General features: G+C 39.9%; 1 protein-coding gene across 1 annotated transcript in view; it reads right to left on the minus strand.

Annotated features, from left to right (window-relative positions):
• The window catches only part of LOC117335230 (serine/threonine-protein kinase ATR-like), a 136,551-nt gene that overhangs the window by 91,787 nt on the left and 27,061 nt on the right, over positions 1-17,703 (minus strand). The window contains exons 20-23 of the mRNA XM_033895220.1: positions 14,712-14,782; positions 11,920-12,027; positions 11,509-11,641; positions 8,697-8,846 (exon numbers count right to left, since the gene is read on the minus strand). Of these exons, the coding sequence (XP_033751111.1) occupies positions 8,697-8,846; positions 11,509-11,641; positions 11,920-12,027; positions 14,712-14,782 (462 nt within the window). The remainder of the gene's footprint in view (positions 1-8,696; positions 8,847-11,508; positions 11,642-11,919; positions 12,028-14,711; positions 14,783-17,703) is intronic.

The following is a 17,703-nucleotide window of genomic DNA, read 5'->3' on the forward strand; positions in this document are numbered from 1 at the left end:
CGGCCAGTCTAGTAACAAAGTAGATTACAATAACTACCAGTATCAGGTCATCACCGGCCAGTCTAGTAACAAAGTAGATTACAATAACTACCAGTATCAGGTCATCACCGGCCAGTCTAGTAACAAAGTAGATTACAATAACTATCAGTATCATCATCACCGGCCAGTCTAGTAACAAAGTAGATTACAATAACTATCAGTATCAGGTCATCACCGGCCAGTCAAGTAACAAAGTAGATTACAATAACTACCAGTATCAGGCCATCACCGGCCAGTCTAGTAACAAAGTAGATTACAATAACTATCAGTATCATCATCACCGGCCAGTCTAGTAACAAAGTAGATTACAATAACTACCAGTATCAGGTCATCACCGGCCAGTCTAGTAACAAAGTAGATTACAATAACTACCAGTATCAGGCCATCACCGGCCAGTCTAGTAACAAAGTAGATTACAATAACTATCAGTATCATCATCACCGGCCAGTCTAGTAACAAAGTAGATTACAATAACTACCAGTATCAGGTCATCACCGGCCAGTCTAGTAACAAAGTAGATTACAATGACTACCAGTATCAGGTCATCACCGGCCAGTCTAGTAACAAAGTAGATTACAATAACTATCAGTATCAGGCCATCACCGGCCAGTCTAGTAACAAAGTAGATTACAATAACTACCAGTATCAGGCCATCACCGGCCAGTCTAGTAACAAAGTAGATTACAATAACTATCAGTATCATCATCACCGGCCAGTCTAGTAACAAAGTATATTACAATGACTACCAGTATTAGGTCATCACCGGCCAGTCTAGTAACAAAGTAGATTACAATAACTACCAGTATCAGGTCATCACCGGCCAGTCTAGTAACAAAGTAGATTACAATAACTACCAGTATCAGGTCATCACCGGCCAGTCTAGTAACAAACTAGATTACAATAACTACCAGTATCAGGTCATCACCGGCCAGTCTAGTAACAAAGTAGATTACAATAACTATCAGTATCAGGTCATCACCGGCCAGTCTAGTAACAAAGTAGATTACAATAACTACCAGTATCAGGTCATCACCGGCCAGTCTAGTAACAAAGTAGATTACAATAACTACCAGTATCAGGTCATCACCGGCCAGTCTAGTAACAAAGTAGATTACAATAACTATCAGTATCATCATCACCGGCCAGTCTAGTAACAAAGTAGATTACAATGACTACCAGTATCAGGTCATCACCGGCCAGTCTAGTAACAAAGTAGATTACAATAACTACCAGTATCAGGTCATCACCGGCCAGTCTAGTAACAAAGTAGATTACAATAACTACCAGTATCAGGTCATCACCGGCCAGTCTAGTAACAAAGTAGATTACAATAACTATCAGTATCATCATCACCGGCCAGTCTAGTAACAAAGTAGATTACAATAACTACCAGTATTAGGTCATCACCGGCCGGTCTAGTAACAAAGTAGATTACAATAACTACCAGTATCAGGTCATCACCGGCCAGTCTAGTAACAAAGTAGATTACAATAACTACCAGTATCATCATCACCGGCCAGTCTAGTAACAAAGTAGATTACAATAACTACCAGTATCAGGTCATCACCGGCCAGTCTAGTAACAAAGTAGATTACAATAACTACCAGTATCATCATCACCGGCCAGTCTAGTAACAAAGTAGATTACAATAACTACCAGTATCAGGTCATCACCGGCCAGTCTAGTAACATAGTAGATTACAATAACTATCAGTATCAGGTCATCACCGGCCAGTCTAGTAACATAGTAGATTACAATAACTATCAGTATCAGGTCATCACCGGCCAGTCTAGTAACAAAGTAGATTACAATAACTATCAGTATCAGGTCATCACCGGCCAGTCTAGTAACAAAGTAGATTACAATAACTATCAGTATCATCATCACCGGCCAGTCTAGTAACAAAGTATATTACAATAACTACCAGTATCATCATCACCGGCCAGTCTAGTAACAAAGTAGATTACAATAACTACCAGTATCAGGTCATCACCGGCCAGTCTAGTAACAAAGTATATTACAATAACTACCAGTATCATCATCACCGGCCAGTCTAGTAACAAAGTAGATTACAATAACTACCAGTATCAGGTCATCACCGGCCAGTCTAGTAACAAAGTATATTACAATAACTACCAGTATCATCATCACCGGCCAGTCTAGTAACAAAGTAGATTACAATAACTATCAGTATCAGGTCATCACCGGCCAGTCTAGTAACAAAGTAGATTACAATAACTACCAGTATCATCATCACCGGCCAGTCTAGTAACAAAGTAGATTACAATAACTACCAGTATCAGGTCATCACCGGCCAGTCTAGTAACAAAGTAGATTACAATAACTACCAGTATCATCATCACCAGCCAGTCTAGTAACAAAGTAGATTACAATAACTATCAGTATCATCATCACCGGCCAGTCTAGTAACAAAGTAGATTACAATGACTACCAGTATCAGGTCATCACCGGCCAGTCTAGTAACAAAGTAGATTACAATAACTACCAGTATCAGGTCATCACCGGCCAGTCTAGTAACAAAGTAGATTACAATAACTACCAGTATCAGGTCATCACCGGCCGGTCTAGTAACAAAGTAGATTACAATAACTACCAGTATCAGGTCATCACCGGCCAGTCTAGTAACAAAGTAGATTACAATAACTACCAGTATCAGGTCATCACCGGCCAGTCTAGTAACAAAGTAGATTACAATAACTACCAGTATCAGGTCATCACCGGCCAGTCTAGTAACAAAGTAGATTACAATAACTATCAGTATCAGGTCATCACCGGCCAGTCTAGTAACAAAGTAGATTACAATAACTATCAGTATCAGGTCATCACCGGCCAGTCTAGTAACAAAGTAGATTACAATAACTATCAGTATCATCATCACCGGCCAGTCTAGTAACAAAGTATATTACAATAACTACCAGTATCATCATCACCGGCCAGTCTAGTAACAAAGTAGATTACAATAACTACCAGTATCAGGTCATCACCGGCCAGTCTAGTAACAAAGTATATTACAATAACTACCAGTATCATCATCACCGGCCAGTCTAGTAACAAAGTAGATTACAATAACTACCAGTATCAGGTCATCACCGGCCAGTCTAGTAACAAAGTATATTACAATAACTACCAGTATCATCATCACCGGCCAGTCTAGTAACAAAGTAGATTACAATAACTATCAGTATCAGGTCATCACCGGCCAGTCTAGTAACAAAGTAGATTACAATAACTACCAGTATCATCATCACCGGCCAGTCTAGTAACAAAGTAGATTACAATAACTACCAGTATCAGGTCATCACCGGCCAGTCTAGTAACAAAGTAGATTACAATAACTACCAGTATCATCATCACCAGCCAGTCTAGTAACAAAGTAGATTACAATAACTATCAGTATCATCATCACCGGCCAGTCTAGTAACAAAGTAGATTACAATAACTATCAGTATCATCATCACCGGCCAGTCTAGTAACAAAGTAGATTACAATAACTACCAGTATTAGGTCATCACCGGCCAGTCTAGTAACAAAGTAGATTACAATAACTACCAGTATCAGGTCATCACCGGCCAGTCTAGTAACAAAGTATATTACAATAACTACCAGTATCATCATCACCGGCCAGTCTAGTAACAAAGTAGATTACAATAACTACCAGTATCAGGTCATCACCGGCCAGTCTAGTAACAAAGTAGATTACAATGACTATCAGTATCAGGTCATCACCGGCCAGTCTAGTAACAAAGTAGATTACAATAACTATCAGTATTATCATCACCGGCCAGTCTAGTAACAAAGTAGATTACAATAACTATCAGTATCAGGTCATCACCGGCCAGTCTAGTAACAAAGTAGATTACAATGACTACCAGTATCAGGCCATCACCGGCCAGTCTAGTAACAAAGTAGATTACAATGACTACCAGTATCAGGCCATCACCGGCCAGTCTAGTAACAAAGTATATTACAATGACTACCAGTATCAGGCCATCACCGGCCAGTCTAGTAACAAAGTAGATTACAATAACTATCAGTATCAGGCCATCACCGGCCAGTCTAGTAACAAAGTAGATTACAATAACTACCAGTATCAGGCCATCACCGGCCAGTCTAGTAACAAAGTAGATTACAATAACTACCAGTATCAGGTCATCACCGGCCAGTCTAGTAACAAAGTAGATTACAATAACTACCAGTATCATCATCACCGGCCAGTCTAGTAACAAAGTAGATTACAATAACTACCAGTATCATCATCACCGGCCAGTCTAGTAACAAAGTAGATTACAATAACTACCAGTATCAGACCATCACCGGCCAGTCTAGTAACAAAGTAGATTACAATAACTACCAGTATCAGGTCATCACCGGCCAGTCTAGTAACAAAGTAGATTACAATAACTACCAGTATTAGGTCATCACCGGCCGGTCTAGTAACAAAGTAGATTACAATAACTATCAGTATCAGGTCATCACCGGCCAGTCTAGTAACATAGTAGATTACAATAACTACCAGTATCAGGTCATCACCGGCCAGTCTAGTAACAAAGTAGATTACAATAACTACCAGTATCAGGCCATCACCGGCCAGTCTAGTAACAAAGTAGATTACAATAACTACCAGTATTATCATCACCGGCCAGTCTAGTAACAAAGTAGATTACAATAACTACCAGTATCATCATCACCGGCCAGTCTAGTAACAAAGTAGATTACAATGACTACCAGTATCAGGCCATCACCGGCCAGTCTAGTAACAAAGTATATTACAATGACTACCAGTATCAGGCCATCACCGGCCAGTCTAGTAACAAAGTAGATTACAATAACTATCAGTATCAGGCCATCACCGGCCAGTCTAGTAACAAAGTAGATTACAATAACTACCAGTATCATCATCACCGGCCAGTCTAGTAACAAAGTAGATTACAATAACTACCAGTATCAGGTCATCACCGGCCAGTCTAGTAACAAAGTATATTACAATAACTACCAGAATCAGGTCAATCACCGGCCAGTCTAGTAACAAAGTAGATTACAATAACTATCAGTATCAGGTCATCACCGGCCAGTCTAGTAACAAAGTAGATTACAATAACTATCAGTATCATCATCACCGGCCAGTCTAGTAACAAAGTAGATTACAATAACTACCAGTATCATCATCACCGGCCAGTCTAGTAACAAAGTAGATTACAATAACTACCAGTATCAGGTCATCACCGGCCAGTCTAGTAACAAAGTATATTACAATAACTACCAGTATCAGGTCATCACCGGCCAGTCTAGTAACAAAGTAGATTACAATAACTACCAGTATCAGGTCATCACCGGCCAGTCTAGTAACAAAGTAGATTACAATAACTACCAGTATTAGGTCATCACCGGCCGGTCTAGTAACAAAGTAGATTACAATAACTACCAGTATCAGGCCATCACCAGCCAGTCTAGTAACAAAGTACATTACAATAACTATCAGTATTAGGTCATCACCGGCCAGTCTAGTAACAAAGTAGATTACAATAACTATCAGTATCAGGTCATCACCGGCCAGTCTAGTAACACAGTAGATTACAATAACTACCAGTATTAGGTCATCACCGGCCAGTCTAGTAACAAACTAGATTACAATAACTACCAGTATTAGGTCATCACCGGCCAGTCTAGTAACAAAGTAGATTACAATAACTACCAGTATCAGGTCATCACCGGCCAGTCTAGTAACAAAGTAGATTACAATAACTATCAGTATCAGGTCATCACCGGCCAGTCTAGTAACAAAGTAGATTACAATAACTATCAGTATTATCATCACCGGCCAGTCTAGTAACAAAGTAGATTACAATAACTACCAGTATCAGGTCATCACCGGCCAGTCTAGTAACAAAGTAGATTACAATAACTACCAGTATCAGGTCATCACCGGCCAGTCTAGTAACAAAGTATATTACAATAATTACCAGTATCAGGTCATCACCGGCCAGTCTAGTAACAGAGTAGATTACAATAACTACCAGTATCAGGTCATCACCGGCCAGTCTAGTAACAAAGTATATTACAATAACTACCAGTATCAGGTCATCACCGGCCAGTCTAGTAACAAAGTAGATTACAATGACTACCAGTATCAGGTCATCACCGGCCAGTCTAGTAACAAAGTAGATTACAATAACTACCAGTATCATCATCACCGGCCAGTCCAGTAACAAAGTAGATTACAATAACTATCAGTATCATCATCACCGGCCAGTCTAGTAACAAAGTAGATTACAATGACTACCAGTATCATCATCACCGGCCAGTCTAGTAACAAAGTAGATTACAATAACTACCAGTATCAGGTCATCACCGGCCAGTCTAGTAACAAAGTAGATTACAATGACTACCAGTATCAGGCCATCACCGGCCAGTCTAGTAACAAAGTAGATTACAATAACTATCAGTATTATCATCACCGGCCAGTCTAGTAACAAAGTAGATTACAATAACTATCAGTATCAGGTCATCACCGGCCAGTCCAGTAACAAAGAAGATCACAATAACTATCAGTATCAGGTCATCACCGGCCAGTCTAGTAACAAAGTAGATTACAATAACTACCAGTATCATCATCACCGGCCAGTCTAGTAACAAAGTAGATTACAATAACTACCAGTATCAGGCCATCACCGGCCAGTCTAGTAACAAAGTAGATTACAATAACTATCAGTATCAGGTCATCACCGGCCAGTCTAGTAACAAAGTAGATTACAATAACTACCAGTATCATCATCACCGGCCAGTCTAGTAACAAAGTAGATTACAATAACTACCAGTATCAGGTCATCACCGGCCAGTCTAGTAACAAATCTCTATTCTTATTGTCATAATTGATGTTTTCCTCGAAATGTCGCACTGCGATATTGCATGACAACCACAAAAGTACATGTTCAGAAAAACAAGAGATCCCAGAGGGATCTTGGCGCCCACCATTGAATGATCTTTATAGGTTCCATGTCAGATTGATCTTTTCTCTACTTTTCCCTTCCTCTAAGTCTTACTAATCTGTGTAAATTCAGAAACAGCCCTCTAGTAATTTTCAAACAAGGGGAACCTATATATAAAATTTAAGATTTAGCGATAATGGCTGTCTGTTGTTTTCGGATTGGTCCCAAAATGCAACACCAGGGACCAAGGGGAAGATCCCTTCAGTACCTTCTGTAAAATAGCGATAACAAACTTCAATTGTCAAAATACAAGATGGCTGCCTGTTGGGCAGGTTGTTTTCTGACTGGTCTCAAAATCCAATATGCATAACTAGGCACAGAGGGCAACCTACAAATGAAATTTCAGAAAGATCCCTTTAGCAATTTCTGATAAATAGAGATAACAAACTTCAATTGTCAAAATACAAGATGGCTGCCTGTCGGCCATGTTGTTTTCCGATTGGTCTCAAAATGCAATATGCATAACTAGGCACCGAGGGGAACCTAAATATGAAAATTTGAGAAAGATCCCTTCATTACTTTCTGAGAAATAGCGATAACCAACTTCAATTGTCAAAATCCAAGATGGCTGCCTGTCGGCCATGTTGTTTTCCGATAGGTCTCAAAATGCAATATGCATAACTAGGCACCAAGGGAATCCTACATATGAAATTTGAGAAAGATCCCTTCAGTACCTTCTCAGAAATAGCGATAACAAACTACAATTGTCAAAATCCAAGATGGCTGCCTGTCGGCCATGTTGTTTTCCGATTGGGTCTCAAAATGCAATATGCATAACTAGGCCCCAAGGGGAATCTAAATATGAAATTTGAGAAAGATTCCTTCAGTACTTTCTCAGAAATAGCGATAACAAACTTCAATTGTCAAAATCCAAGATGGCTGCCTGTCGGCCATGTTGTTTTCCGATTGGTCTCAAAATGCAATATGCATAACTAGGCACCAAGGGGAACCCACATATGAAATTTGAGAAAGATCCCTTCAGTACTTTCTGAGGATTAGCGATAACAAGAATTGTTTACGGACGGACGGAGGGACGGAGGGACGGACGGACGGACGGACGGACCACGGACCACGGACGCAGGGCGATTTGAATAGCCCACCATCTGATGATGGTGGGCTAAAAATGTCAAAAAAATTTCCTCCACCCACCATTTAATATTGTGGTGATCCCTGGGTATTCAATATTAAAATGAAAAGTATGCTGAGATGTCCACTATGTGCTCTAAATATATACCGCTATATACAGTATTTGCATTGGTTAAAGTTGGACTTCTACTTTTTAAGCAATGGATCTCAAAATTTTTTTTAATGGTAATTAGGTAAATGTTGACGACACATGGAAAAATAACAAAGTCTAGCTTTTGTGAGTGCAAACATGTAAGAGTCAATAATAGCTATTTTTGTGCAAATACCTTGAAATCCAAGGTTGAATTTGATGTATAAGTGTTAAGTATACAATGTCATGTAACAGCTCTTTTTGTGCAACCTAGTTTCTAAATCACAATATTTAATCTAATATTGGCAAGGAATCCAAAATCAACAGGGAGGGTTATACTGCAACAATTCTTTTATAATAACACAACTCACAAATCTGATAACAAGATACGGTCACACATAGAAAGAAACCCACATCACGAGCCTGACACTTACCTGCCCAGTTGAGATACAGTGAGAAGGATTGTCTCCTGCAGGCGGATATTGCCGTCCTCACGAGCTTTGTCCAGTGCGGTCTTTAGTTTGCGTACCATAATTTGGTTTAGGTCACTGAAACCATCGCCAACTAAAGAACTGATGATCTGACTGAAAAAATATATAATCTGTTTACCAGACACTCCTGATTTTATCTCAGATGTCATATTTCTAAGTAATAATCACCTGTTCACACCTGAATTTGTCTCAGATGTTATATTTCTACGTAATAATCACCTGTTCACACCTGAATTTGTCTCAGATGTCATATTTCTAAGTAATAATCACCTGTTCACACCTGAATTTGTCTCCGATGTCATATTTCTAAGTAATAATCACCTGTTCACACCTGAATTTGTCTCAGATGTCATATTTCTAAGCAATAATCACCTGTTCACACCTGAATTTGTCTCAGACGTTATATTTCTAAGTAATAATCACCTGTTCACACCTGAATTTGTCTCAGATGTCATATTTCTAAGTAATAATCACCTGTTCACACCTGAATTTGTCTCAGATGTTATATTTCTAAGTAATAATCACCTGTTCACACCTGAATTTGTCTCAGATGTCATATTTCTAAGTAATAATCACCTGTTCACACCTGAATTTGTCTCAGATGTCATATTTCTAAGTAATAATCACCTGTTCACATCTGAATTTGTCTCAGATGTCATATTTCTAAGTAATAATCACCTGTTCACACCTGAATTTGTCTCAGATGTTATATTTCTACGTAATAATCACCTGTTCACACCTGAATTTGGCTCAGATGTCATATTTCTAAGTAATAATCACTTGTTCACACCTGTACACAACTGACCTTACTTTCATTGTCCTACAGTAACTGATCATGATTTAATGAGTTAAGAGTCACTTCCCTTATGATATAATCAATAGTCACTAACATGGCATCAAGTTATCTAATTAGTTAAAAATTAGAAGTCACTTGTACGTACCTGAACCTAACTTGTATGTTGTAATTGGCATCCTCAGTCAGACAGACTTGTACATACCTGAACCTAACTTGTATGTTGTAGTAGTCATCCTCAGTCACTGTATGGGTGACTGACCTTGTAGTTTGTCATATGTCATACGTACCTGAACCTAACTTGTATGTTGTACTCGTTATCCTCTATCAGACAGACTTGTACGAACCTGAACCTAACTCGAATGATGTGGTCATCATCCTCCGTCAGACAGACTTGTACGAACCTGAACCTAACTCGAATGTTGTAGTCGTTATCCTCCGTCAGACAGACTTGTACGTACCTGAACCTAACTCGAATGATGTGGTCATCATCCTCCGTCAGACAGACTTGTACGAACCTGAACCTAACTCGAATGATGTGGTCATCATCCTCCGTCAGACAGACTTGTACGTACCTGAACCTAACTTGTATGTTGTAGTCGTTATCCTCCGTCAGACAGACTTGTACGTACCTGAACCTAACTTGTATGTTGTAGTCGTTATCCTCCGTCAGACAGACTTGTACGTACCTGAACCTAACTCGAATGTTGTAGTCGTTATCCTCCGTCAGACAGACTTGTACGTACCTGAACCTAACTCGAATGATGTAGTCGTTATCCTCCGTCAGACAGACTTGTACGTACCTGAACCTCCATCAGACAGACTTGTACGTACCTGAACCTAACTCGAATGATGTAGTCGTTATCTTCTGTCAGACAGACTTGTACGTACCTGAACCTCCATCAGACAGACTTGTACGTACCTGAACCTAACTCGAATGATGTAGTCGTTATCCTCCGTCAGACAGACTTGTACGTACCTGAACCTCCATCAGACAGACTTGTACGTACCTGAACCTAACTCGAATGATGTAGTCGTTATCCTCCGTCAGACAGACTTGTACGTACCTGAACCTAACTCGAATGATGTAGTCGTTATCCTCCGTCAGACAGACTTGTACGTACCTGAACCTCCATCAGACAGACTTGTACGTACCTGAACCTAACTCGAATGATGTAGTCGTTATCCTCCGTCAGACAGACTTGTACGTACCTGAACCTCCATCAGACAGACTTGTACGTACCTGAACCTAACTCGAATGATGTAGTCGTTATCCTCCGTCAGACAGACTTGTACGTACCTGAACCTCCATCAGACAGACTTGTACGTACCTGAACCTAACTCGAATGATGTAGTCGTTATCCTCCGTCAGACAGACTTGTACGTACCTGAACCTAACTGGAATGTTGTACTCGTTATTCTCCGTCAGACAGACTTGTACGTACCTGAACCTAACTCGAATGTTGTACTCGTTATCCTCCGTCAGACAGACTTGTACGTACCTGAACCTAACTCGAATGTTGTAGTCGTTATCCTCCGTCAGACAGACTTGTACGTACCTGAACCTAACTCGAATGATTTAGTCATCATCCTCCGTCAGACAGACTTGTACGTACCTGAACCTAACTTGTATGTTGTAGTCGTTATCCTCCGTCAGACAGACTTGTCATACCTGAACCTAACTGGAATGTTGTACTCGTTATCCTCCGTCAGACAGACTTGTACGTACCTGAACCTAACTCGAATGTTGTAGTCGTTATCCTCCGTCAGACAGACTTGTACGTACCTGAACCTCCATCAGACAGACTTGTACGTACCTGAACCTAACTCGAATGATGTAGTCGTTATCCTCTGTCAGACAGACTTGTACGTACCTGAACCTCCGTCAGACAGACTTGTACGTACCTGAACCTAACTTGTATGTTGTACTCGTTATCCTCCGTCAGACAGACTTGTACGTACCTGAACCTAACTCGAATGATGTAGTCGTTATCCTCTATCAGGCGCAGACTTGTGTTAAGCATACCCATGGTAGCTGGATTGTTGCTCCTCAGGCCGATATGTCCAAAAATTCTTCTCAGACTACTAATCATTGCTGTAACGGGAGAAAATCATTTACAGGCGTCTGGTTAAATACTGTATCCAAGAGATCTGTCGGGAACCTACAGACATCGGATCACAGCTGTACAGCCAGATACACAGCCAAACCTGTCTAGAAAGACCATTAAAAGGCTCAAGAAAAGTGGCTTTATAGGCAGGTGGCCTTTGTAAATTGCAGTTTATTAACAATCGGTTGTTACATGGGGCCACAAACTTTATAACAGGTTTTTAGACAGGTGCCCTTTAAGGCAGGATGACTACATCTTTACTGACCTAACTTGACCTCCCGATTGTCTGTGTCCAGTAAAGTAAGGAACTTGGAAAACATATTTGGATCCACAAGCCTGGGTCTCTCCTTGGTCGACTTACAAGATTCTTGGTCTACAAAAATAACAAGAGTATTTGGACAACTTTGTGTGCCATTTCCATTACACTATATGCTAATTAATCTTGACTTGTAATTATATATATTTCATACAATATACACTGTATGGGTGACTGACCTTGTACTTTGTCACATGATATACACTGTATGGGAGACTGACCTTGTAGTGTGTCACATGATATACACTGTATAGGTGACTGACCTTGTAGTTTGTCACATGATATACACTGTATTGGAGACTGACCTTGTAGTTTGTCACATGATATACACTGTATTGGAGACTGACCTTGTAGTTTGTCACATGATATACACTGTATGGGAGACTGACCTTGTAGTTTGTCACATGATATACACTGTATGGGTGACTGACCTTGTAGTTTGTCACACGATATACACTGTATGGGAGACTGACCTTGTACTTTGTCACATGATATACACTGTATTGGAGACTGACCTTGTAGTTTGTCACATGATGTACACTGTATGGGTGACTGACCTTGTAGTTTGTCACATGATGTACACTGTATGGGTGACTGACCTTGTAGTGTGTCACACGATATACACTGTATGGGTGACTGACCTTGTAGTTTGTCACATGATGTACACTGTATGGGTGACTGACCTTGTAGTTTGTCACACGATATACACTGTATGGGTGACTGACCTTGTAGTTTGTAACATGATATACACTGTATGGGAGACTGACCTTGTAGTTTGTCACATGATATATACTGTAAGGGTGACTGACCTTGTAGTTTATCACATGATATATACTGTATGGGAGACTAACCTTGTAGTTTGTCACATGATATACACTGTAAGGGTGACTGACCTTGTAGTTTGTCATGTGATATACACTGTATGGGAGACTGACCTTGTAGTGTGTCACACGATATACACTGTATGGGTGACTGACCTTGTAGTTTGTAACATGATATACACTGTATGGGAGACTGACCTTGTAGTTTGTCACATGATATATACTGTAAGGGTGACTGACCTTGTAGTTTATCACATGATATATACTGTATGGGAGACTAACCTTGTAGTTTGTCACATGATATGCACTGTAAGGGTGACTGACCTTGTAGTTTGTCATGTGATATACACTGTATGGGAGACTGACCTTGTAGTGTGTCACACGATATACACTGTATGGGAGACTGACCTTGTATTTTGTCACACGATATACACCGTATGGGAGACTGACCTTGTAGTGTGTCACACGATATACACTGTTTGGGAGACTGACCTTGTAGTTTGTCACATGATATACACTGTATTGGAGACTGACCTTGTAGTTTGTCATGTGATATACACTGTATGGGAGACTGACCTTGTAGTTTGTCACATGATATACACTGTATGGGAGACTGACCTTGTAGTGTGTCACATGATATACACTGTATAGGTGACTGACCTTGTAGTTTGTCACATGATATACACTGTATTGGAGACTGACCTTGTAGTTTGTCACATGATATACACTGTATTGGAGACTGACCTTGTAGTTTGTCACATGATATACACTGTATGGGAGACTGACCTTGTAGTTTGTCACATGATATACACTGTATGGGTGACTGACCTTGTAGTTTGTCACACGATATACACTGTATGGGAGACTGACCTTGTACTTTGTCACATGATATACACTGTATTGGAGACTGACCTTGTAGTTTGTCACATGATGTACACTGTATGGGTGACTGACCTTGTAGTTTGTCACATGATGTACACTGTATGGGTGACTGACCTTGTAGTGTGTCACACGATATACACTGTATGGGTGACTGACCTTGTAGTTTGTCACATGATGTACACTGTATGGGTGACTGACCTTGTAGTTTGTCACACGATATACACTGTATGGGTGACTGACCTTGTAGTTTGTAACATGATATACACTGTATGGGAGACTGACCTTGTAGTTTGTCACATGATATATACTGTAAGGGTGACTGACCTTGTAGTTTATCACATGATATATACTGTATGGGAGACTAACCTTGTAGTTTGTCACATGATATACACTGTAAGGGTGACTGACCTTGTAGTTTGTCATGTGATATACACTGTATGGGAGACTGACCTTGTAGTGTGTCACACGATATACACTGTATGGGTGACTGACCTTGTAGTTTGTAACATGATATACACTGTATGGGAGACTGACCTTGTAGTTTGTCACATGATATATACTGTAAGGGTGACTGACCTTGTAGTTTATCACATGATATATACTGTATGGGAGACTAACCTTGTAGTTTGTCACATGATATGCACTGTAAGGGTGACTGACCTTGTAGTTTGTCATGTGATATACACTGTATGGGAGACTGACCTTGTAGTGTGTCACACGATATACACTGTATGGGAGACTGACCTTGTATTTTGTCACACGATATACACCGTATGGGAGACTGACCTTGTAGTGTGTCACACGATATACACTGTTTGGGAGACTGACCTTGTAGTTTGTCACATGATATACACTGTATTGGAGACTGACCTTGTAGTTTGTCATGTGATATACACTGTATGGGAGACTGACCTTGTAGTTTGTCACATGATATACACTGTATGGGTGACTGACCTTGTAGTTTGTCATGTGATATACACTGTATGGGAGACTGACCTTGTAGTTTGTCACACGATATACACTGTTTGGGAGACTAACCTTGTAGCTTATCACACGATATACACTGTATGGTCTGTGTTGTAGACGAGGCCCCTGGTGTCTTCAAGCTGCTGAAACAGTAAGGAAACATCACTGTAGAACCTGACAATTGGTCTTATTTAGATCATTCATGATGGCAGGATTGAACAATGCAGCTGCTATTTCTTTGCTCTATTTTGGTATACAAATAACTAATTGTTAATCATTTCCACAACTAGTCATGATATCAAAAGTTTCTAAGGGGAATAAAACTTAAAGCATGAATTGATCTCTATCAACTACTGGTTAACTACACATGTCAAATGTCTAACCAGACAACTGGTTCACTACACATGTCAAATGTCTAACCAGACAACTGGTTCACTACACATGTCAAATGTCTAACCAGACAACTGGTTCACTACACATGTCCAATGTTTTACTTGACAACTGGTTCACTACACATGTCCAATGTTTAACCAGACAACTGGTTCACTACACATGTCCAATGTTTAACCAGACAACTGGTTCACTACACATGTCCAATGTTTAACTTGACAACTGGTTCACTACACATGTCCAATGTCTAACCAGACAACTGGTTCACTACACATGTCCAATGTTTTACTTGACAACTGGTTCACTACACATGTCCAATGTTTAACCAGACAACTGGTTCACTACACATGTCCAATGTCTAACCAGACAACTGGTTCACTACACATGTCAAATGTCTAACCAGACAACTGGTTCATTACACATGTCAAATGTCTAACCAGACAACTGGTTCACTACACATGTCCAATGTCTAACCAGACAACTGGTTCACTACACATGTCCAACGCTTTACCAGACAACTGGTTCACTACACATGTCCAATGTTTAACCAGACAACTGGTTAACTACACATGTAAAATGTCTAACCAGACAACTGGTTCATTACACATGTCCAATGATTTACTTGACAACTGGTTCACTACACATGTCCAATGTTTTACTTCACAACTAGTTCACTACACATGTCCAATGTTTAACCAGACAACTGGTTCACTACACATGTCCAATGTTTAACCAGACAACTGGTTCATTACACATGTCAAATGTCTAACCAGACAACTGGTTCACTACACATGTCCAATGTTTTACTTGACAACTAGTTCACTACACATGTCCAATGTCTAACCAGACAACTGGTTCACTACACATGTCCAACGCTTTACCAGACAACTGGTTCACTACACATGTCCAATGTTTAACCAGACAACTGGTTCACTACACATGTCAAATGTCTAACCAGACAACTGGTTCATTACACATGTCCAATGTCTAACCAGACAACTGGTTCACTACACATGTCAAATGTCTAACCAGACAACTGGTTCATTACACATGTCAAATGTCTAACCAGACAACTGGTTCACTACACATGTCCAATGTCTAACCAGACAACTGGTTCACTACACATGTCCAACGCTTTACCAGACAACTGGTTCACTACACATGTCCAATGTTTAACCAGACAACTGGTTCACTACACATGTCCAATGATTTACTTGACAACTGGTTCACTACACATGTCCAATGTTTTACTTCACAACTAGTTCACTACACATCCAATGTTTAACCAGACAACTGGTTCATTACACATGTCAAATGTCTAACCAGACAACTGGTTCACTACACATGTCCAATGTTTTACTTGACAACTAGTTCACTACACATGTCCAATGTTTAACCAGACAACTGGTTCATTACACATGTCCAATGTTTAACCAGACAACTGGTTCACTACACATGTCCAATGTTTTACTTGACAACTAGTTCACTACACATGTCCAATGTTTTACTTGACAACTGGTTCACTACACATGTCCAATGTTTAACCAGACAACTGGTTCACTACACATGTCCAATGTTTTACTTGACAACTGGTTCACTACACATGTCCAATGTTTAACCAGACAACTGGTTCACTACACATGTCCAATGTTTAACCAGACAACTGGTTCACTACACATGTCCAATGTCTAACCAGACAACTGGTTCACTACACATGTCCAATGTCTAACCAGACAACTGGTTCATTACACATGTCCAATGTTTAACCAGACAACTGGTTCACTACACATGTCCAATGTTTAACCAGACAACTGGTTCACTACACATGTCCAATGTTTTACTTGACAACTGGTTCACTACACATGTCCAATGTTTAACCAGACAACTGGTTCACTACACATGTCCAATGTCTAACCAGACAACTGGTTCATTACACATGTCCAATGTTTATACACAACACACCAAAACAGTATGAAAGTCAAAAATTTATTGAATGGAACCAATAACTTGTTCAGGCTCATATTAAATATTATCTAAAGGTTTTGGCATTCTTAGGGGCTGCTCATTCTTACAACTAAATAACATCAACTAACAATATTACATAATAAATTTTTACTCGCTACTCAAAAGATACACCTAAACAATTAAGATACTAATTATACTATAGGGGCATGCAACCCCCAAGCTAGAGCGATCATAGCTTAGCTAGCTATGACTAATAGAGAGGAGAGAAACCTAGCTTGAGCGACCTCAAGCCACAGAGTAAGCAGTTGGTAGCTAAAAAGCAGGCAGTTCTGCTAAGACTGTTTCAGATGGGGCGACCCCCGAGCTTGGGCGATCCCAAGCATATCATCTACATAAGAAATAAATACACAAAATATGATATAATGAATTGGGGGCAAGAAATTCCCCGAATTTAAAAGTGCTAATATCACGGCGTGATAAATTCATTACTGTGAGTGATATCCTCTAACTATTCCTTACTAAGAAGAGCAGCCCAAAATAAAAATAAAAATGTGACAGCTTGCATTGTAACAAAATAAAGCTTATAATTAACCAACACAGATGTACAAAAAGGTGCTGCGAGCCGGCTGCCCCAACCTGAATCAGGGAGGTAGGTTTATCCAATGCTCAGACCAGCTTGCCAGGTGTTGTCTCACCATGAGGCCTTACT

Source organism: Pecten maximus, chromosome 9, assembly GCF_902652985.1.
Source record: "Pecten maximus chromosome 9, xPecMax1.1, whole genome shotgun sequence".
NCBI classification, from domain to species: domain Eukaryota; kingdom Metazoa; phylum Mollusca; class Bivalvia; order Pectinida; family Pectinidae; genus Pecten; species Pecten maximus.